This window comes from Vulpes lagopus, chromosome 4, assembly GCF_018345385.1.
Source record: "Vulpes lagopus strain Blue_001 chromosome 4, ASM1834538v1, whole genome shotgun sequence".
NCBI classification, from domain to species: Eukaryota; Metazoa; Chordata; class Mammalia; order Carnivora; family Canidae; genus Vulpes; species Vulpes lagopus.
Genome location: NC_054827.1, coordinates 58,555,663 through 58,578,388, shown reverse-complemented (window position 1 = coordinate 58,578,388; position 22,726 = coordinate 58,555,663). Strand labels below are relative to the sequence as shown.

The following is a 22,726-nucleotide window of genomic DNA, read 5'->3' as shown; positions in this document are numbered from 1 at the left end:
GCTCGGGGCCGACAACTCGCATACCTGCACCCGCACACCTACTAACTTGGGTGGGCGGTGCAAGAGTCAGTGTTTTCTGAAGACTCCCATGACCCTGGAGAGACCCGCTGTCCCGTGCAGCGCAGCAAAGGCTGAGCCACTGTGCGCGGCAGCCGTACTGCCGGACGCCTCGGGATGGGGAGCTCACTGTTCAGGATGCCACCAAACTCCTATGCCTGTCAGGCGGGGCTCATAGGGCTGTACTCAGCTTCCCCTGGTCCCCATCCTGCCCCAGCACTAGCCCCTCCACCCGCACGGCCCCTCCCCAGGGGCTCCTTTGCCGCACCCCACCATTCCCGAAGCACACAGAGCGCATCTTGCCTGTGCTGTCCAGAGGTAGTCCAGCTGCAGCGTGACATCCACCTGCCAGGGGTGCAGGGCCAGCGTGCACGAGAACAGCAGGATGGCCATGATGGGCTTGAAGCCGCGCCTGGACACCGCGCCGCCCCTGGGGGGTGGGGGGGGTGAGGAGGGAAACCTTGTCAGTACAGAGGGCCCAAGACCCGTGCACGCGCCCCCGGGGCAGGCCAGTCGGCAGCACCTGCCACCGGCCCGGCTGCAGCACCTCCCGCCCGAACCGAGGCCTCGCTGGCCCTGGGCCCAAATGGACACATGGAGAAGCCGCGGCAGCAGCGCACCTACCCCGAGGCCCGGGTGTAGCCGCTGAGCTCCAGGACCAGGATGTAGGACGCGGTGAGCACGAGGAGCAGGATCATTTTGGGCAGGGAGGACACTCGCAGGAAGATGGCCAGTGGAAGCGTGCCCACCAGGCCGCAGAGCAGGGCGTGGGGCGCAGACTCGCAGGGCGCAGCGGGCAGCAGTGCGCTCTGGCCGCCGGGCGTCAGGACCACCAGGGTCCTGTTGGGGCTGGAGCTCCAGGCCCAGGGCAGACAGCCCACCTGGAGGGGGCGGAGGGGTGGAGGGGGCAGGGGCGGAGGGGGAGGGGGCGGGGGTGAAGGGGAAGGAGGAGCAGAGAAAGCAGGGCCAGAGGAGGCAGGGGCAGAGGGGGCAGGGGAGGAGGGGTGGGGGGGAGGGGGCAGAGGAGGTAGCGGTGGAGGAGACAGGGGTGGAGGAACAGAGGAAGAGGGGGCGGTGGGGGCAGAGGGAGCAGGGGTGGATGGGACGGCGTAGAGGAGGCGGGGGTGGAAGAGGCAGGGGTGGAGGAGGCAGGGGCAGAGGGAACACAGGGTCAAGAAGAGGCAGGGGCGGAGGGGATGGTGGGGAGTGGAGGCAGCAGGGGCAGAGGGATCAGGGGCAGAAGAGCAGGGGTGGAGGGGCAGGGGTGTTGAGACAGGGGCAGGGGTGGCAGGGAGACGGGGGCTCAGGACCAGCCGCCCTCAGCCCCCCCTGCACCGCCCCCCTGCTGCTACAGCTTCCTGTGGGAAGGAGGGGATGCCCCCAGGTGCCGCCCGCCCCCCCTTGCTGTGCCCTCCAGGCTCCCCCAGTGCAGGCTGGAAGAAGCAAGAGACCCCCTCGCCCCCCCGACACCCCTGTGCCCTCTCAGGCTCCCCTATTGTCACTGCGGCCCTGCCTCCCTCCTGGTACTCAGCGCCCCACCCCCTGCCCTGACTCCTGCCCCAGCTTCTACTGTGCACTGGGGAGGGGCTGGGTGTCCCTTCACCCGGAGTCAGCCCCCCGCAGCCCCACACCTCGCGGGGCTCCCCCCGCTACACCCTGCCGCCTGCGGACATGCTCACCACACATCCTTGGGCCACGGAGTAGATCAAGACCACTATGAAAATACACAAGACGGTGCGGATCTGGATGGTCAGGCATCCGGGAAAACACTGGGCAGGAGAACACATGACCGTGAACACGCGCTCCTAGGGTCGGTCCGGGCGCAGAACGGCCACCGCACAGGACGGGCCGCGCCCTGGTGCCGCCGGCTCCCACCCAGCCCCCCCACGCATCTCAGCTGTGCCCAGGCTGCCTCTCCCAGGTCGAAGCTGCCAAAATTAAAAGAAACAAAACTACTGTCTTTCAGTGAAAAACAACCACACCCACCACCGTGTGCCCCACACTGTGACTCTGGCACTAGAATGAACTGATTAATTTGAGATTTTTATTACATTAAATCCTTACTATGTCATGTATTTTGCAAGTTCATATATTGTTATTATATTAAATTAGGATTTACACGTACTTGTGTCTTTTTTTAGGTACTTTAAATTTTATCATTTTCTTCACATAGATTTTAAACTGTTTCTGTGGGATCCCTGGGTGGCGCAGCAGTTTGGCGCCTGCCTTTGGCCCAGGGCACGATCCTGGAGACCCGGGATCGAGTCCCACATCAGGCTCCTGGTGCATGAAGCCTGCTTCTCCCTCTGCCTGTGTCTCTTCCTCTCTCTCTCTCTCTCTGTGTGACTATCATAAATAAATAAAAATTAAAAAAAAATAAAATAAAATATAAACTGTTTTTGTTACTAGAAATTTTATTTTAAATCTATTTGGGTGAACCTGGGCAGCTCAGGACATGATCTCAGGGTCCTGGGACCGAGTCCCACGTAGGGCTCCCCACTCGGCAAGGAGTCTGCTTCTCCCACTCCCTCTGCCCGTCCCCAAAATTGTGCTCTTTCTTGCACTCTCTCAAATAAAATCTTTCTAAAAGTGCCCGCCGTGCTTAATAGAAGGCAGCTTAAATACATTTTGCAATAGTCAACACGTGACTTTGTGGATAAAAGCGCAAAGCTCTTTTTAGATTCACGCTCGTGAAATTTGAAACAAAAACTAAGATAAAGACTGCAGGGACCCTGCACAAGACGCTGATGAGACCAGCAGCCAGCCAGGGCCGGCCCCCTCCGCGGCCCTCCCCTGGGGAAGTCTTGACCGTCCTGTCCCCACCAGCTGGCCTTCTGGGTCCAACGGGGCTCCCTCAGCGCAGCCACAGTTCCGGATTCCATTCAGGATTCCTGAGCCCGACGCTGCCACACTGCGCAGACACGCTGGGCCCCCAGATCTCAGGGAGAGGAGCCCCCTGCGGTGGCGCCAGCCCCGACTGCTCACACCTGGCACTGGCCACCTCCCTCCCTGTCCAATCTCGGGTCTGCCCCCGGCCAGGACTGAGATGTCCCCTGCGGACTCTCGCCCGGCCAACAAGGCACACGCAGCTCACGCATTCGCTCAGCAAACACGGGGGGGGGGGGGCTCCTCCCGCTGTGGACATCAGGAGCCCCTGGGGGCACTGCCCAGGCCTGGCCTCTGGTGGCCTCTGGTGACTGGAGGGCCACTGGCCGACGCTCAGCAAGCTGTGCCCGGGGTGCAGGGAGGCTGAAGCGGGAGGCGGCCTGGCGTGTGCAGGCGGGGCTCAGAGGCGGGGGCGGCCTGGGGGGTGGATGCGCCGTTCCCATTGGGCAGGCAACCGGCCAAGCGTGGCGGGTTCCCACGACGATGCTGAACGGGGGACACAATCTGCCCCCGTGGCTCCTCCGGTCTGGCCCTCCCTCCGCGCTCTACTCACTGAAGGGGACACGTGGCGGGCGCTAGCCGCTCCCGATGTCCTACGGGCGGGCAGGGACTCACGAGTCCTGGATGCACTCACCCAGGACAGCTCTGCTCCCGCCGCCCACGTGCCAGCGCCACACGACGCTCCGCGGAAACGAGAGCGCCAGCGAGCCGCCGGGGGCTGGCCTCGGTCACCTCCGGCCCCGGGCGCCCGCTGAGCGCCTGTCACACCGTCCACACTGCGGGCAGCCCGGTTCCACTCCCTCGGCTGCCCGGGCGCCGGCTCCCCCGCACTCCGTGCACAGCGCACGGTGACATCCAGGGATCCGGTGTCTTGGGACCCAGGCCTCGGGGCCACTGAGCGCAGCGGAGCACACAGGGCTGGGCACACCGCCTCGCCGGGTGCAGAGAACACGCCAGGGCTAGGACGCGGGCCCGCAGGAACCACGGGGCACTGTGGCCTCGCGCGACCTGCCATCCTCCTCGCCGGCCCTGCTCAGGGTCGCAGACCCCTGGCTGGCCGGGTGCTCCGTGCCAGGACCCCCACCGCACGAGAACGGAGACATGGGCCGTCATCCGCTCACACTCGCAGGGCCCCAGGGTTCCTGCCACTCCCACCCCCCCACCCCCCGCTAGCCAGGCGTCTCCCCTGCCCCCTGCCCACCCTGGGGACCTCAAGGTCCACCAGCGACAAGCCCACAGTGGACACAGACCAGCTCGTGGGCCTTCTCCATGCACGAGCTCGCAGGCGGGCGGGAGCCCCCAGAGCAGCCGGCTGCCCTGAAAGGTGACTCCCAGCCCCAGAGGGACGTGCGGGGACTCGGAAGGAGCAGGACCAGAACAGTGTGCCAAGGAAGCCACCGCCCCGACACACGTGTGTGCAGAGACCGGTCTGAGTGGGTGGAAAGTGCCCGTGACCCGTGTGATCGGCTCCCACGGGGACCTCGGCAGACACGGTGTGATGATGCGGGCGGGGACGGCCCGCTCTGCGGACACGGAGGAGGTGACATTCAGGACACGGGCCTCTCGCCTCAGCCGACCTGACTGTGGCCAGCGCCGAGGCCAGTGGTCCCCAGGGACGCAGGGAGCCCCCGACCCGCCGAGCTCCTCCCAACCGGGGACCCGGGAAGGGATGCCGGGAACGAGGGTCCCTCCCCGCCCAGTGACAGGCCCCAAAGCCAGCAGACCCCTCGCCCCAGCCATGCTGCTGAGCCCACTGTGACCCGGTGTTCTCACGGGAGGGGGGGGGGGAAGGGGACCCCACGGCCTGGAGCTGCTGCTCTTGCCACGACCCCACCCCCGCCCCATCCTGATGCAGCAGCTTCACCGACGCAGAAATGGCCTTTTGAAGATTCAGGGATGGTGTCAACTGGGCAGCAGCCGCCCTTGCAGAGCTGGGGCGCGTCCTCCTGGGCGCTGGGGTGCTGTCCGGGCCTGGCGGCGCCCCGTGACCCCCAAAACGTTTGTCGAAACGTCAGAACTCTCAGCCTCGGTCATAAACACAGCGAGAGGCGCACGGTGAGACCAGCCCAGATCTGCTGCCTGTGACACGGCACCGGAGGGCCCAGGGTTCCTCCCCCAGCACCGGCCCCGAAGAGCCACCACCCCTGGCCCACAGCCGCCCACGGCGGAGGGTCGCAGCGTGACCGGAGGGACAGGTTCCCGACCGAGGACTCCAGAGGACCCGGTTCAGCAGCACCAGGTCTTGAAAGCTGGACGGTGGCGGAAGGGGAAGTGGGCGGGCTGGGGCACCAGGACTCCACGCGCCGGGGCAGGTGACGGCCCCCCAACCGCCCCACGGGACCCCGCCGACAGCGAGCCTGCGGGCCCCTGCCCTGCAGCACGTGCTGCCTGCAGCCGGGAGCCAGCGGGCGTGCGTGCCCTGGGACCTCCGAGGCCGCGGTCACTGGCCCGGCAGCAGCAGGAGGACGGGACTGACGCCGCAGCTGGGAGCGGGGGTGGCCAGGACCGGGCAGCGGGGCCGCGCCCGCCCGCCACCTGCTTTCTACTCGTGTCCTCTGCTCTCCTGGCCTGCAGCTTCCAGACTCCCCCGGGGACGGGCACCAGCCCAGCCGAGGAGGAAGGCCAGGTCCTGGGGAGGGACCCTCCTACGCGGGGTGCTCGGACACGCTGTTCCCTGGGGCTGCCTGGAGACGCCAGGGCGCAGGGAGGGCAGCTCGCGGGCTCTCTGCGGGAGATGCCACGGGAGCTGGCTCCTCTGTTGCCTGCAAAGCCACGGTCCCGTCAGCCAGCACACCCACAGCCCTGCAGGAGCGGGGACTGCCAGCGCGGGTGCTGAGACCCGCCCCCCGGCTCGCCCCCAACTCCTGAGCCTGCGCACGCGTTCGCTCACACGCACAGGGGTAACGTGCTCTTCTGAAAAGTGGACGCTGCTGGTCGCAGAGACCGACGCGGGCGCCACCTGCGTGCCACTGGCCACGCGTGGACTCCACGGGGCCTGTCCTAGCTTTGAGGCCGGTCGCTGCTCATCTTCACGGTCAGTTTGCTTATACACTCATGGAGCAAACACATGCGTGGAAAATTGTTGTAATACAGAAAAAAAAAAAAAAAACAGCACATCTGCCCCAAACCCGGGAGAAACCCCCCCGGAACGAGAAGCACAGCCATCAAACGTGGCCCGGCGGGTTGTCTGTGGTTGCACATCCTCGGGCCACGCCGTCCACTCAAAAGGCAGCTGTGCCAACTCCAGCAATGACCCTGTGAGCACCCGTAAGCACATCACATGCGGAACGTCGCCAAGGCCACCAGGAGCGATGCCACGGAGCACAACAGGACACCTGCCTCTCTGTGGAGGGTGCCATGGCCAGGACCCCACGCATCGACCTAGGCACACGGTGCTGGTGACCCGAGCCTGAGCCTGTGGCCGAGGGTGTGTGAGACAGGCAGCCGTGGCCGCCGTGGCCGCCTCCCTGGGCTCGACGCAGCCTGATTTACACGGGCGCCTGGAGCTTACGGCGCAGGACAAGTGCTGGACGAGGCTGCGTCCACCCCTTCTGCTCACAACACGGCGCTGCCCAGCCCCCAGCAAGCACCCTCAGAGCAAAGCGCACCCGAACCTGCAGAGGCTCGTGGACAGTCCCTTCCTGCCCAGCGGCCAGCCCTGGCCCCACCGCCCCCCACCCAGGGCCGGCTGTCCTGCTCCCACTGGCACTCGTGGCCACCTGGTCCAGCTCAGGCCCCTCCTAGCTCTCACCCTGCACCCTCATGCCCGCTCTCTGCTGGCCCACGGCACTGCAGGCCCCCCCACCCCATCCCCACCTCCTGGCCTCCTCCTGGCCTCCTCCTGGCCCCAGTGACCCTGTCCCTTTGTCCTGCAGCTTCTCCCCTTGTGTGCCAGGCTCCCGCTACTGGTGCGTATCAACTCAATTCCAACCTGCATCACAGACAGGGGCGTGGAGGCTCAGAGGCCCCAGTGCCAGCAGCCCCCAGCAATGCGGGAGCCTGGGATGGAGGTCCCAGGGGGCCACGGAGCTGGCCCAGCAGCCCAGATGCCCTGCTGTGGCCGCCTGCCCTGTCCCAGAGGAAAGCCCGTGCCCAGCTGACTCGGGCTTTCCCACGGAGGCCCTGCTACCACGGACCCCGGCTCACCCACATGCACAGCTTCGCCCACCTGTACCTCCCTCCACTGAGGCCAGGCCCCACCTGCTGGCCGCCACCCCTCCCCACCATCTCTGGGCCACACCCCGGGGGGGACACTCAGAGCTAGCGCAGAGGCACCAACGGACACGAGACTCCGAATTCCACACGCTTCGGCTGAGCCACCTCTGCCAGTGTACAGGACACACATGCACACACATCTGGACCACATGGATAATAGGTCAGGGAGAAGTACAACAGGCACCTGGACCCAGGTAATATGCAGGTACAGGACACAGGCACACAGCACCTGGGCCACGTGGATTGCAGGTCAGGGAGACACACAACAAGCACCTGGACCCAGGTGATGTGCAGGCACAGGACACATGCACACACACCCCTGGACCTCAGTGATGTGCAGGTACAGGACACATGCACACATAACTACCTGGATCCAGGTGATATGCAGGTACAGGATACACGCACCCACACTCCTGGACCCAGGTGATGTATAGGTACAGTACACACACACGCACACACACACACACACCTGGACCTGAGTGATGTGTAGGTACAGGACACATGCACACGTGCACCTGGACCCAGGCGATGGCAGGTCTGGACATACGCACACACACGCACCTGGACCCGAGTGATGTGCAGGTACAGGACGCAGGCCACCAGGAAGCAGATGCAGAACACCAGGAGCAAGAGGACAACCACGTTCCTAGAACAGAAGATGCAGGGTCACTGCGGGCTGGGGCCAAGCAAGGTGTGCCCGACAAGTGCCCGCGATTCCAACCCCCTGCCTCTCCACCAAGTCCCTTTCTGTCTTCCCCCCAGCTCCTAACCAGCGGGGCCCATGGAGAGGTCCTCCCTCATGGAGGACCTGCCTCTGGGCACTGCCCTCCTGGGCCAAGTCATCTGGGAGCAGCTTTTCTAGGAAAAGCTTGATCCCCACATGGGGCCATCAGGTGGTCACCGTGTTTACAGCATCTGGGGACGGAGCAGCTTCCTGTGCTTTCTGGAAACTCTGGAAACCAAAGGAGAGCCACTCCACCAGGGGGTCTAAGAAACTGACCTCTCTGGAAGGAAAGTGGACGTTCCTCCTGAAAACAAACACTGCCAAACTCTCCTTGACTTTGGGTAACTGATTATTACTAAATTACTACGTTTCTCTTCCTTTCCAGAGGCCACTATTTCTCACTTTAACATATCTGAAGATGACGTGCACCTAGAAATCAACGTCCCTCGAAATCTGCCCTGAAGTCGAGGGTACACGTTGGGCGGATGGAAAGGCGCTGAAAATATCTTGTGTCTTAGAACTGTGTAAACGACACACGAGAACCTGAGCGTGAGCGTCCCACACGTGTGCCACCAGGGCCTGCCTGACGGCTGACTGCAACCAGGGGACAACGGGCTGTGGCTCGTGCGGTCCCGGTGCCAGGGACCACGGGGGCAACGAGCAGACGAGGAAGGACCTCCGGCGCCCTCCTGCCCCGACGGCCAGGCCCGTCACACTTACTGCGGGATGATGAGAAGGTAGACGAGGCCGAACAGGGCGGTGAGGATGAGCGCCAGCACCACGGCACTGATGAAATACTCGTCCTGGAGCTGGTGGTACTGGGAGACACGGACACCACCCATCAGTGGCTGCAGCTGCCAGGACACACGCAAGGTCCCCACAGGGGCACCCGAGACCCGGGGACCACGCCGCCTGGAGACGGGTGGGCGGAGTGGCCCCCGGGGCCCCTGCCACCTACCTTGCGCTCGCGCTCAGCCTGCTTGTACTTCAGGGTGAAGAAGTCCAGGTCTGCCATCTCCAGCTCCATCTGGCGCGCTTCCAGGAGGCGGCCGATGTACCTGTTGACGCGCGTGCCCGGCGTGGTGTAGACGACGTTCGCAGAGAACGATGAGCGGTTTCTGAGTTTCTCCGATGCGGTTCTCAATGCCCTCCGCTGCCGCCATGGAGGGAAAAAAATAAAGGTCAAATCCTCCGCTCATTGAAGAAAAAGCTCTTCCACTCCCTCAGCCTGCTGTCTGGGGGGCCAGGTGCGGGAACGAGATGCGGTCGTGCCTCCAACACCTGAGATCCCAGGTGACTTAGTGCATCATTGGCCCTGAGACGCCTGCGTCTGCAAATACGGGCACACGACGTTCATGTGGCACTCCGTGTGGATGCGGGCGGAACCCAGCACAGAGCAAGAAAACAGAAGTTGGTTCTTAAAAAATATCAATAAAATTGACAGATCTCCAGCAGGCATGACAACGAAAAAAAGAAAGAGAGACTAACAAGCGTGGGGATGAAACAATTCTACTATAGACTCTGCTGACGTCAAAAAGGTAATAAGGAAATACTGTGAACAATTACACACCTTAATTTGACGCCTCAGATCAATGAACGACTCGGAACACACACGCTACCACAACTCACCTAACATGAAAGATTATGAGATTAGCCCTGTAATTTACTAAAGAAATTCAACTCATAACTGTAAAGTTCCCGAAAAATGAATCTCCAGCTCCAGGTGGCTTCACTGGAGAATTTTACTCAACATTTAAATAAGAATAAACACCAATTCTGTATCATCTCTTCCAGAAAACAGAAAAGGTAACACCTTCCAACTCACTTTATAAAGTCGGAATCATCCTGATACCAAAATCAGACCGAGACAATACAAAAAAAGGAACACGACAGGCCATCTCTTTCAATACCGGTGCTACAATCCTTAGCAAAACAGCAAATAGAATTCGGCAGCCTAAAAAAAAAAAAAGAATTCGGCAGCCTAAGAACAGAAGCACGCACCATGACCATGAATAGAGATGCAGATCCTTTGACACATCTGCCCATCGACGCAATACACCACAGAAAAAATCCCATGGTTGTGTCAATTGACACAGAAAAATTTGACAGTTGAATCTGACAAAATTCAACACTCATTCTTGATAAACAAGATCAGAAAACTAGGGAGGGAGGGGAAGTTCTCCAACTTGACGAAGATCTACAGAATCCTGAAAGCTACTATAGTACTCGCTGGTGAAAGATGGAGAGCTTTCAGCAACCCCAGCCATTGCAATAGGGCAAGAAAAAGAAAAAAAGAACATCAGAAAACTGGCCCTTTGCAGATGCCACAATGGTGTACATAGAAAATTCTATGTAGGGGAGGAAACGACTCTAGAACAAATGAATTCCATAAGGTCACTGGATACAAGATGAACATAAAAAAGGTATTTCTTGGGGCACCTGGGTGGCTCAGTCAGTTGGGCGTCTGAGTCTTGGTTTCAGCTCTGGGCATGATCTCGGGGTCCTGGGATGAAGCCTCACATTGGGCCCCCTGCTCAGCAGATAATCTGCTTGAGCTTCTCCTTCTCCCTCTGCTCCTCCCCCTGCTTGTGCACTCTCATTCTCTCTCTCTAAAAATAAGCGTATTTCTTAAACCAATAATCAGCATGTGAAGACCAAAGTTAAAATTCAGTGCCATATGTACTCATGGAGAAAAACGAAGTACTAGCTACAAATCTAACACGTACACAACTTGTATGCTGAAGACTATACGATACTGATGAAAGAAATCAAAGATTTCAATGAACAGAGGGACACACGTGCTCATCGATAAGAAGACATGACACAGTAAAGCTGTCGATTCTCCTCATATTGATGTGCACAGGTTCTTAAAAAAAAAGATTTTATTTGCTTATTCATGAGAGACAGAGAAAGAGGCAGAGACCCAGGCAGAGGGACAAGCAGGCTCCATGCAGGGAGCCCGATGTGGGACTCGATCCCAGAACCCTGGGTCAAGGCCTAAGCCAAAGACAGATGCTCAACCAAAGAGCCACCCAGGTGCCCCGCGGTGCATGGGTTTAAGGTAATTCTTATCAAAATCCTAACAGGAATTTTTTCATAGATAGACAGGCTTATCTTAACTATAAATGGAAAGGGAAGGGGATGAGAATAGCTCATTTTTCTCAAAATCACTCAACCCAAGGTTAAGACTGATTGTGTAGCTACCTACCCTGGTTGGAGCAGTACAGCGCTGGTGACAGGGGAGACACAGAGATCTAAGAATAGAGAGCCCAGAAACAGCCTCACACCAGTATGGTCAATGATTTTTGACTAAATGCAAAAGTAATTCAATGGAAGAGGATAGTCTTGTCAACAAAGGGTGCTGGACCAACTGGTCGTCCCTGTGCAAAAAAGGAAATCTCGACCTAAACCTCACATGTTATAAAGAGAACTTATCAAACTCAACACCCAAGAAACAAACAATCCAATCATGAAATGGGCAAAAGACATGAACAGAAATCTCACGGAGGAAGACACACACGTGGCCAACAAGCACATGAGAAAATGCTCCGCATCACTTGCCATCAGGGAAATACAGATCAAAACCACAATGAGATCCCACCTCACAGCGTTGAGAATGGGCAACATTGGCCAGACAGGAAACGACAAATGTTGGAGAGGATGTGGAGAAAGGGGAACCCTCCTGCACTGTTGGTGGGAATGTGACCTGGTGCAGCCACTCTGGGAAACTGTGTGGAGGTTCCTCAAAGAGTTAAAACTAGACCTGCCCTACGACCCAGCAATTGCACTGCTGGGGATTTACCCCAAAGATTCAGATGCAGTGAAACGCCAGGACACCTGCACCCCGATGTTTCTAGCAGCAATGTCCACAATAGCCAAATTGTGGAAGGAGCCTCGGTGTCATCGAAAGATGATGGATAAAGAAGATGTGGTCTGTGTATACAATGGAATATTCCTCAGCCATTAGAAACGACAAACACCCACCATGTGCTTCAACGTGGATGGACCTGGAGGGCATGATGCTGAGTGAAATAAGTCAGTCGGAGAAGGACAAACATTATATGTTCTCATTCATTTGGGGAATATAAAAAATAGTGAAAGGGAATAAAGGGGAAAGGAGAGAAAATGAGTGGGAAATATCAGAGAGGGAGACAAACCACAAACGACCCCTAACTCTGGGAAACGAACAAGGGGTGGTAGAAAGGGAGGTGGGCGGGGGGTGGTGGTGACTGGGTGACGGGCACCGAGGGGGGCACTTGACGGGATGAGCACTGGGTGTTATGCTGTATGTTGGCAAATCTAACTTAAACTTAAAAATGTGATAAAATATATGTATATATAAAAGATTAATTCAAAATGCACCATAAGTTTAACCAGAAAACATGTAAGTATAAACTTTTAGAAGAAACGGGATAATCTTTAGGGTTTGGGCTACATAGAAAATTCTGAGAACACCAGAAACACAGTCCAGAAAGGAAAAAATATCAGTAAATTGGACATCTTTGAAATTTGAAACCTCTGTCCTGGGAAAGACACTGTGAACGGGACGGAAAGACAAGCCACACGTGTGACAGTAGAATCAGATCCAGGATTCATCGAGAACTCCAAAAAGTCAACAGTACCAAAAATAAAAAAAACTACTCCAATTACAAAGCAGACAGACATTTGCCAACAAAGAAGAGAAAATATATGGACAGAAACAAGCACTTGAAAAGGAGGCTGGCATGACGAGCCACCTGGGAGATGCCAATAAACGCAAGTCACTAAACATGTGTTAGAACAGCCAAAATTTTCTAAAAAGAGACCGCACAAAGCTGGCTGGACGCAGAGAAGCTGCGTCTCGCACACGTGGCTGCCGGGAACGTGGTATGGGACGGTCTTTCCGGAAACAGTTTGGCGGTTTCTTAAAAAAAACCAAAACCCAAAAACAAGACCCATCCGCGGCACAGCTGGGCATCTGTCCCAGATAATAAGCATTTACGTCCCCACGAAAGAGAACGCGAGCGAATGTTGCGGTTTTATTTTTAACAGTCACGGTCGGGAACAAGCTAAACGTCCTTCAACGGGTCCCGCAAACCGTGGCCCGCCCGCCCCGCGGGATGCCAGCCGGCCACGGGGGACGGGGGACCCGGGGCGCAACCCGGGGTCCGCGTCCACGATGTCCTCAGTGCTAGGTCGGCACGGAGAGCCGTCCGTGGGGGGCCCGGGGGCTGGGAGGGGGCAGTGTGGCACAGCAGAAGGGGGATCGTGGCGTGAGGGAACGTTCCGGGCCCCGAGTGTGGCCTCCAGGACGACCCGGGGCACAGCCACACGCACCACCCAGCGGCGCCCGTCACTAGCTCAGGTGCACACGTCCTGGGGAGCTGCGACCTCGGGGAGCCCGCCGGGGGCCCCAGTGTGCACACTGCGTGGCGCCACCGCGGACGTGCGTGCGGCCAGGGTGGTGCATCACTGCCCCCCTCCGGAACGCGGCGAGAACGTGGAACGGGTTGGGACAGAGCCATCACCCACGACCCCTGCTGGGCAGGTTGCTACCACGCGACCAGCAGCAAGCGCGACCGTGCTCCTCACGGCCCGGCTCCTTCGAGGGCAGGACCTCCACTGCGCCCCCCCAGCTCCCGTGCCCCGTGGCGAGGCCTCGCTTTCCCTCTTTGTCGTTCTTCCCTGCACTTTCCACAACAATCGTGTTTCCTCGGAAAACAAGTCAGAGCCAAGGTCACAAGGAAACGTGCCCGTTTTGGTGCAGACTCTGGCCGCCTGGGCCTGTTTCTTGACCTGCCGGAGGGCAGGCTCGAGGCCTGGGTGCAGAGCCCTGGGTGCGGGTGAGCCGTGCAGCCCCGAGGGCGCCCCTGACCTCTCTGCTCCAGCTTCCCGGTCTGCGACCCACAACGAGGGGGGGCACGGCGTGCTGCCAGCGGGAAGCATCGGAGTCCACGCAGAGACCCAGGTGAGGCAGAGCCGCCGGGAGCAAGAGGCCCTTGTGGGATGTCGGGAGGCCGGGCTGGGCCGGCTGACCCCGGGCAGGAGAGGTGACCCGGACCCGCTCTGCTCGCCACCAGGCCTTGCAGGGACATGGGGGGAACGGGCAGGAGAGCCAGCTTGGGGGCTGACATGGACTTGCCTGCTCTGCGTCCTTCCCGCCAGCTGAAACGAGGATGCAATGACCGGAGCCCCAGCATCCCGGCTGGCCCACGTGGCGATGACAGCAGGCAGGCAGGCAGGCCGGAACAGGGTCACGGGTCTGGCTCAAGGTGATCATGAAGCTGCCACGTGGGCCCCCACCTGCCTGCTCTCTGGGTTCACTTTAAGCATAAGAAAGCTAACCTGTCTCCTGGTCAAGACCCACGACCGCGGGTTTGTACAACAGCACGATGCCCACGCTGACTCACAGCGGCCCTGAGCGCACACACGTGTGACAGGCATTTGGGGGGCTCAGCGGTTGAGCGTCTGCCTTCAGCTCAGGGCGTGACCCCAGGGTCCCGGGATCGAGTCCTGCATCGGGCTGCTGCAGGGAGCCTGCTTCTCCCTCTGCCTGTGTCTCTGTCTCTCTCTCTCTCATTGTGTTTCTCATGAATAAATAAATAAACCTAATAATAATAATAGTAGTGGTAGTAATAATAATAATAATAATAATCCAGGGTGGAAAAGAGGCGCCAAAGTCATAGCTACAACCATTCGTCCAGAAAACCGAGAGAGCCAGCCCTGGCCACACACGAGGGCGCCTGCGCAGGACTCAGGCCTGGACATGGATGACCGGGACACAGGGCCAGTGAGAGACCCCATCTCAACGGGGACATGGACCCTGGGGGTCAGTGGGGACAGTGCCCGTGGGCAGAAGGGCCTGCCCGGCAGGGTCACCCGACAGCCACCTCCCCAGCTGCCCAGCTGGCATCCTGGCCCGGCCTCGGTGCCTGTCCCCCGCCCTTCAGAACCACCGGCCTTGTCACTCCCCGTCTCCACCCCGGGGGCGACCCCAAGGTGGGAGGCCAGGACCCGCTGTCCCCGGCAAACAGACAAAGGACCAGAGTCGGCAGGAGCGCACGGCCCCACCTGGGAGGCATCCCGCACTGCAGAGGTTCAGGGGTCAGGGGCTGGGCCAGGATTCAGGGACGCGGCCCTGTGCTCCAGGAGGGGCAGGAATCCAGCAGCGACATCAGACGACAGGGAGGGAGGGAAGGGCCGGCGCGCACGTGCACAGGCATGCGTCCTCGTGCACACTCGGCCATGCACACGCATGGACACTCACGCAGGGACACTTACAGAGGCACAAGAACGTGGTAAGAAAGGGAAGCTGCCAGGGGCCCTCAGGACGTGGGAACCCAGGCCGGGCAGGTGGCAGATGCACCCAGGGAGCTCGCAGAGCCCGTCATCCTAACTGCAGCCATGCAGGGCCTGAGCGAGATGGGCAGGAAGCTTCCCCCCAAAGCCCCACCAGTAAACACCGACATGGGGAGACCCTGCCCCCGTGGGGGGGGACGGTGAGGACCACGCTCTCAGACCTGGCTTTGCGCCGACGGGACCCGCTCCCAGGAACACTCGTGCACATGCCTGCCCGCCTGGGATGTCCAAACCCCCGGCCACACACATGAAGCCCCCGGGTATGGGGGGGTGCGGGGAGTCAGTGTCGATGGAATTCACGTCCCAGCAAAATTCTCACAAACGTGAGCTCACGGCCAAATCCACAAAAACCCTCAGAGGCCATAAACCCCTGGGAGTGCAGCCAGCAGAATCTGGCTTCTTCCTGAAAAGCCCCTAAAACTGCGGGGATGGAATTCCTCGTAACTGCACAAAACCCAGGACGGCGGGGCACAGACGGCACGGTGTCGGGAAACGGGAATCAGTCGTGGACGGAGCCTCGCTGGGCTGGGGTGGCCCAGGTCGCGAGGACACAGGAGGGGAAGGGGCGGCGCGCCAGGCTCTTCCTGCCCCGACGGAGGACCGGGGTCGCCCCTGGAGGGGCTGGGGTCTCCGCCCACACCCCCAGACAGGAGGCCCATGTGGTTGAAGCAGATGCTGGGACCCGCACGGGGCGGCACCGTCCCCCAACCCAGCAGAAGAGGAGAAAACCCAAGGATGCCTCTGACCAACCCAAGGGGAAAACCAGAAACTCCCGGGAGCCAGGTCATGAGGCGGGGACCCCAGGGGAGGCCGCTTTCTGCAGACTCGACGATCTAGCCACGGAGGAGAGGCAAGCAGGTGCGTGGCAGGAGGCCACGGACAGGACGGGGCCGAGGGCGGGTCTGTGGGACGGCGGCCGGGGCTCACAGGCCGTGGCCAGGGCTCCGGACCTCTCGACAGAGCATCTGAGGACCGTGAACCTCCAGACGGCAGCGGGGGTCCGAGCACAAATTTACCGAGAAGCACGGGGAATGCCAAATGGAAAAAAAAATGCAAGAGGATAGGAAGATTTTCACGGGGAAACGAAAGCCACCCAGCCCGGACAGCAGCCACACGGTCCCGAAGCACACGGGACGGCGCGGGCGGCCCTCCTACCTTGTCGTCATCCTCACACGTCATGACGTTGGAGAACGGGATCTCCGCCTTGAACATCTTCCGGCAGTGCATGAGCTGAACCAGCAGGTAGCACACGGTCTTGAATTTCATCCTCTTGGCTGGCTTGATGTCGGACAGGATGAGCCCCGGGAATATCTGTGCAGAGAGCGGCCCGGGGACGGCCCGTGAGCAGCCCCGAGCTGCCCCCGGGCCAGGCACGACCTCACGGGGACATGGACACCAAACAGGCGAGCGGGACCGGTGGGCCGGCTCCACGGCACACGGCTCTCGGCTCCTCCTGGGGCCTCTGGACCCAGAGCGAGGCCCCGGAGCTGGGCCTGCAGCAGTGGGGGGCTTGGGGCCCGGCCAGGGAGGGATCCGGAGGCCTGGACGTCACTGGCTGGCAGGGCCGCAGCCGGCCGAGGACCAGCACCCAGAGACCCCCGGGGCCCTGCCCCGCAGGCCCAACCTGCCTGGGTGACTGCTGCTGTGCTGGGGTCCTGGGCGACCCCTCACCCGGCCCTCCTCCAGGCCCCCGAGGGCTGCCCCTGCTTCAGGAGTGAGCTCAGGGAGCCCCTCGGCCATGGGCCCCAGGTCACAGGGCCTGCACAGCCCCAAACCACAGACACGCAGGACGGAGAAGCTTCAAGCTCTGTCTCGCAGCCGACCTGCTTATGCCCCCGAGCCGCTGGTGCCCCCCGACCCCGCCGGTGCCCCAGAACCCCCACCTGTGCCCCCAGACCCTGCCTGTACCCCACAGCCCCACCTTCTGTGCCCCCTGCCCCTCACCTGTGCCCCCCACCACTCGCCTGTGCCCCCATTCCTCGCCTGCACCCCCGCCCCTCACCTGTGCCCCGCGACCCCTGCCTGTGCACTGAGACCCCGTCCTGTGCCCCCAGACCCCACCTGTGCCCCGTGGCCTCCCCTTCTGTGCCCCCCACTTCTGTGCTCCTCGCCCCCCGCCTGTGCCCTGCATCACCCGCCTGTGCCCCCCGACCCCAACCTGTGTCCCGCACCCCCTGCCTGTGCCCCCAGCCCCTCACCATGCCCTGAAGACCCTCCTCTGTGCCCTGAAACCCTCGCCTGAGCCCTGGAAGAACTAGGCCCCCTTAATCACACCCAAATCCGTTTCCTTGGGCACAAAGCCCTTGAGGGCCCCCTCTGCGGGTCACGGGCCCTCCCGCGTGCACGGCACCCTCAGCCCTCAGCAGCCCCACCACTGACCTGTGCTGCTGGAGAGGAGTAGAGGCCCAGGAAGGTCAGTGGGGGGGCAGTTGCAGGGCCCCGCCCCCGAGAGGACCCCGGGCTCCGCCTGGGGGTCCAGGAGCTCGTCCACCCCGAAGGCCTGGCCCAGGCCCAGGACCAGGCGAGTGGGGCCCCGTCCCCCTCCCGGAGCCTACCTTCCGCCGGTGAGACGGCACGATGAAGAACGTTTCGATGTTGTGAGCTTTCAGGAAGCTGTTCCTCTCGTGCCCGTGGCCCGGCTCCACCTCGTAGTCACCGTTCAGACACGCCAGCGTCGTTTTCGTGATGTGGACCTTCCTGCAACACAGCAGCCCCGCCATGCCCAGGGCCTGCAGGCGGCGGCAGGCGGCCCTCCCCGCGGGCGCGTCCAGGACTCAGGCTCCCTGTGTCAGGGGCAGCCCAGGCACGTGGACACGCAGTGCCAAGTGACCACAGTGAGGCCACGGGGCCTCCCTTCCTCGGGTGAGCGCAGGGGACGAGCAGAGAGAAGCGACAGCACCAGGCGGTCCGAGCCTCGGCTCCTGCAGAGGCCGGGGGTCCTGGGGGCCCCCGCAGGCCCCTCCCAGGTGGCTCCGAGAAGCACCTGCACCAGTCCTTTGGCCCGGAGCGCATCGCCTCCCCTCGACTCACCCGGGCAGGCCGGCGGCCTCCATGACGTTGGCCAGGGTCACGTCGTTGGACCACACGTCGTACTGCCACTTGCGCAGGCCGAGGACCCCGCAGAGGACCCTGCCGGTGTGCAGCCCCACACGCATGTTCAGGTCCACCTCAGTGGCCTCGGCCACCGACCTGCAAGAAACAGGTCACGGGCATGAGCTGGGCCCTCGTGTACACCCGTGAGGGGAGCCCGGACAGGTGGGAGCATGGGGTCCCCGCCCGGCTCTGGGACGCACGGCCACAGTCAGGTGCCAGAGGGAGCGCTGAGCCAGGTGACCAGCCCCTCTGCCACCCTGGTCTGTCCACAGGTGGCCCCCATGGCAGGTGTGTCCAATGGGCCTTCCGCATGAGCGGCAAAGCCCAACCACACCAGGAGGCCGAGCCACGGCCCAGGACACGGTGGCCCCGTGGTTAGCAAGTCTCCCCAAGGGAAACCACAGACATGCAGGGCCACCAGGCCGCCACCCTGGAGCCAACCCCACCAGCGCCCAGCCCGGGGCAGACCCCCACCCGCCCAGCACAGCAGGGGGCCCGTGAGCTCAGAGACCAACCTCCCTCCTGCTTCAAAATTGCGGTTGATTCCTGTGCGCCCACCTTCTTCCTAGTACGACTTGGCCCAGCTGAGACGCAGCCTCCAGGGAGTCCTCCCAGGCCCTCACCTCCATCCCCCAGGGCCCATCTCCAGGGCCTTTGGGTGCCAGTTGCCCTTGCAGGAACCCCCTCCCCCAGCCCGTGAGGACCACGTCCCCCTTGGCCCACCCTCCGTGGCCGGGCGCCCATCACCGCGCCCCCTTGTGCCCACCGAGGGCCCAGCCCCCAGAACCAGTGTTTCGCGTCGGGTCCGGGGTGCCCGGTGCACGTCCAGAAGTCCGCGTGCCACCACGGGTTACTTGGGAGTCTGAACGGATGTGTCCTCGATACCTATTGACTTTTACACGTGATGAACGTAGTTTCTCTCAATTTTAACTTTATCACTCGTTTCCCAACCTCCAACGAGAGGCGCCAAGACAAACAAAATGAGGTTAAAATTTGGGTTGGGTTTTTTTTAATTGTTTTGTTTTTTTGTTTTGAAATTTGCAAACAGAAAGGAAGACAGAGAAACCTGAATGAGAAAAGCAGGACACGGTCCATTTGAGCGTTTTTAACATTTCCGCCTCTGCAGCCAGGAAGGGGCCCAGGGACGGGGAGGCGGGGACCCACTTGTGGCACGCAGCACCCCAGCCAGCCGCCCACCAAATCCCACAACCCACACACCCTCACCTGCTCTGGAAAGCTCTGCCTCAAACATCTGCCAACAGATGCAGTCACCGAGACACTCACTTCTCAGTAAAAGGCGCGTCAGGGAAGGTCTCACGGAGACGTAACCCCAAACACCAGAGCCGGGGCAAAGCGTGTCCGGCTAATGTCTCCTTGGCACCACAGCGGCACCCGCTTGCTGGTGGCTGTGCGACCCGACGCTCTGCAGCCTCAGGGGCCGGGGCAGAGGAGCCGCGGAGGGGGGCACTGAGGCTCCAGCTGATGGGGACCCAGCAGAGGACGAGGGCCGGCCCGACCGGAGAGCCCCCAACCCCAGCAGCGGCGCCCACCCCGCAAGGAGGGAGCCCTGGGCCTCTGCTTCCACATCAGCGCCCTGCGCGGTCTTGAACACAGAGTGTGCCAACGTTCCCGCCTGTTACTCCGACGCGAACCTGCCTCCCATGGAGTGGAGCACAAGATCGCCCCCACCCGCTGCACCAGGAACACACATGTCCTCCCCACCACCACCCCCAGCCTCAGGAGCGCTCAGAACCCTGGCGGCCAGGGCCTGCACCCACCTGCCCTTGAGGAGAGGCCGTCCATCACCGTGACCGTGTTCATGCAGGGGCAGCAAACACCCAGCCCCTCACACGCCTGTCCTGAGCTCACAAGTCCAGGGACTCTCGCGTTTGCACCCCGACTGGGTGTACTGCCAGAGAGGCAACACCCTCAGGGCGAGGGAGCAGCATCCCCTGACCCTGAGCACCCTGGAACCGCACACAGGCTCTGCAGCAGATGCTCTAAGAATCCTACAACCGGCCCAAACCAGCCCCCGGCTCTGGGTCTCCCCCGTGTGCCGAGGACCCCCAGCTGGAGCCGACCGCGCCGCGGCCTGGCGAGGGGCGTCTGCAAGCACCACCTTCCTGCCGGTCGCCCACAGCTCACTCCAGCCATCCGGGCCGCGGCGGGGCCTCGGGGATGCTGCGCCTTCGGGGCTCCGAGGGAGAAGACTGACAGGCCCTGCCCAGAAGGAAGCCGCCGTCCTCCCCGGGTGCCGCGGGCCCAACGCACAGCAGCACACAGCCCGGCCAGAGGCCAGACACCCGCCCTGGCCACTGCTCCTCGCTTCTTCTCGGGCAAGGTTCGTGCTAACAGAGTTCCAGGCTAAACACAAATACACACGTTTGTGCACGTTTCTGTGTCAGACGGGGGCGGTGCGGCAGGTGAGGGAGGCCACCGGCAGGCCAGGAGCGGCCCCCCAGGAGCCCGTCCCTGCGTGAGGCCCACCATGCGGCAGACGCACACAGGCAGCGCCCTGCGCTGGGGCCCCCGGAGAAGGGAAGAGGGGCTCATCGTGGGCAGGAGGCCGGCTCCGAGCTGTGGCTCTGGTGGCCCTCGCCCCTGTCCACAACCGGGACGGCGCCCAGCCCATGCTCCCAGTTTGTGGAGACAGAGACCGGGCCCCGGAATCCCAGGAGGCCATGGAAGCCTCTGGGGATCTGGAGCCGACGCAGACGGCAGCCCTGGAGGCCAAGGAAGATGCCCACTGGCCCCGGGGTGGGCGGCCTCCGAAGCCAAGGCGGGGTCTCAGGGCCGACAGGGTCGGGGAGCCTGGAGCTCAGCCTCAGCGGACAGGAGACACAGCCAAGGGGCCCCCACCGCCCCGAGTGAACGGAGCAGGGGCAGACAGGTGGCCGATCAACCTCTCCACATGGCACAGCAGCCACGCCGAGGGGAGGCGCAGAACTCCGGGCTGGGGCAGCCAAGAGACGGTCACAGAAATCCCTCCGAGGCCGCCCAAGTGCGGCGAAGGTGGGGCGCACCAGGGCAGGCCCAGAGCCCGCGTGAGCAGCCAGGCGTCCCAGGCACGCCTCCGGGCGCCTTTCCACCCAAGGAGCCCTGGGGGCAGCGGGGGCACCAGGTCCCCCCAGGAGGCTCCCAGCAGGGGCGGCCAGTGTACCGCCCTCAGGGACATCAACGGCACGAGCCGTTGGCGGCAGCCTGGCCAGGCCCTGCCGGGGACACGCCCCTGACCGGCTGACGGGGGAGTGGACACCTGCCTCCCCGCACCTCCCCCTGCACAACCTCACTTTGGCCCAGGAGGTCCCAGAACGACACAGGACGTGATCCAGGCCATGCTCCACACTGATGTGGCCGCGACATGAGAACTGCTGGGCGTGAGCCCCATGCGACGTCACATAAGACAGCACGGGCTGTGACACGAGGGGTGACGCGCGACAGGGCATACGTCACATGCTGACAAAGGACGCGATGTGAACCGCAGGCGTATTCGTGGCACGTGGTGCCCGGAGCTCTGATGGCTGGGACGTGGCCGGGGACACGAGAAGATGTCGTCGCGAGGGGGAGCCTCGGAACCCTCTGGGAGACGCACCTGTGCTTCCTGCCTGGCCCTGCCCGCCTGCCCCAGCGCAGCTCCCCCTCGAGGACAGAGGCTCCAGTGTCTGGATGCACGCTGGCCTCACCGGGGCCTCTCCCGCCCCCAACCCTGGTGCGGGCGCAGACCCGCCACCACTGGCACAGGGACCCACTGCCCGCAGAGCCCCCACCCTGTCCCCGAGGGCGCTGCCCGGCTCCGGGAAGCCGCACCTCCACACCCGTCCACGCTTCGGAGCCTCCTCGTTTGCATCTCTCTCTCTCCCCTTTCTTGTTCCCCAGACAACGCTGCTGCCGCCACTTCTCAGCTCCGAGTGTGGATGCTGCCAGCGCTCCCTGTGAATTAAGCCCGCCCTGCGGGGCTGCACCCACCCCTCTGAGCTGCTGAGACGTGGGCACGGGGGTGCTCCAGCCACCAGCGCAGCCTCCCAGCCCCACGCCGTTCCTACCCCGACCAAGGGTCCCTAACTCTTCATCCTGCTGCCTGATGGGACGAGACAGGCTGGCTGAGAAGTGGACACGGCCGGCCCGCGGTGTCCAGGCGACGCGCACCTGTTCCCTCGAAGGCCCCTCGGCACGGGACACCTGGATGCCAAGGCGCGCAAGGCCGAGCACGTGCAGTTCCTTCAAGCGGAACCCGGCTGACTCCCTGGATGCCCGGCCTGGCTACGCGACAAAGCGTATTTCTTCCCGCCCCACTAACGCCATCCCGACAATGCCCTGGATGGCCACGGATGAAGAAATGCCGTCCCAGCAAAATGCAGAGGAGGGGGTCCCAGAGGCACACGCGCCTCGCCATGCGGCCTGGCTCTCGGAGAG

The 22,726-nt window shown here is 62.0% G+C and overlaps 1 protein-coding gene across 1 annotated transcript in view; it reads right to left on the bottom strand.

The window, feature by feature from the left end:
• ADCY1 (adenylate cyclase 1) overlaps nucleotides 1-22,726 on the bottom strand; it is a 100,698-nt gene that overhangs the window by 30,297 nt on the left and 47,675 nt on the right. Inside the window, exons 6-14 of the mRNA XM_041753714.1 lie at nucleotides 18,251-18,409; nucleotides 17,776-17,917; nucleotides 16,376-16,531; nucleotides 8,841-9,035; nucleotides 8,603-8,700; nucleotides 7,720-7,804; nucleotides 1,737-1,826; nucleotides 682-938; nucleotides 361-487 (exon numbers count right to left, since the gene is read on the bottom strand). Coding sequence (XP_041609648.1) covers nucleotides 361-487; nucleotides 682-938; nucleotides 1,737-1,826; nucleotides 7,720-7,804; nucleotides 8,603-8,700; nucleotides 8,841-9,035; nucleotides 16,376-16,531; nucleotides 17,776-17,917; nucleotides 18,251-18,409 — 1,309 coding nt within the window. The remainder of the gene's footprint in view (nucleotides 1-360; nucleotides 488-681; nucleotides 939-1,736; nucleotides 1,827-7,719; nucleotides 7,805-8,602; nucleotides 8,701-8,840; nucleotides 9,036-16,375; nucleotides 16,532-17,775; nucleotides 17,918-18,250; nucleotides 18,410-22,726) is intronic.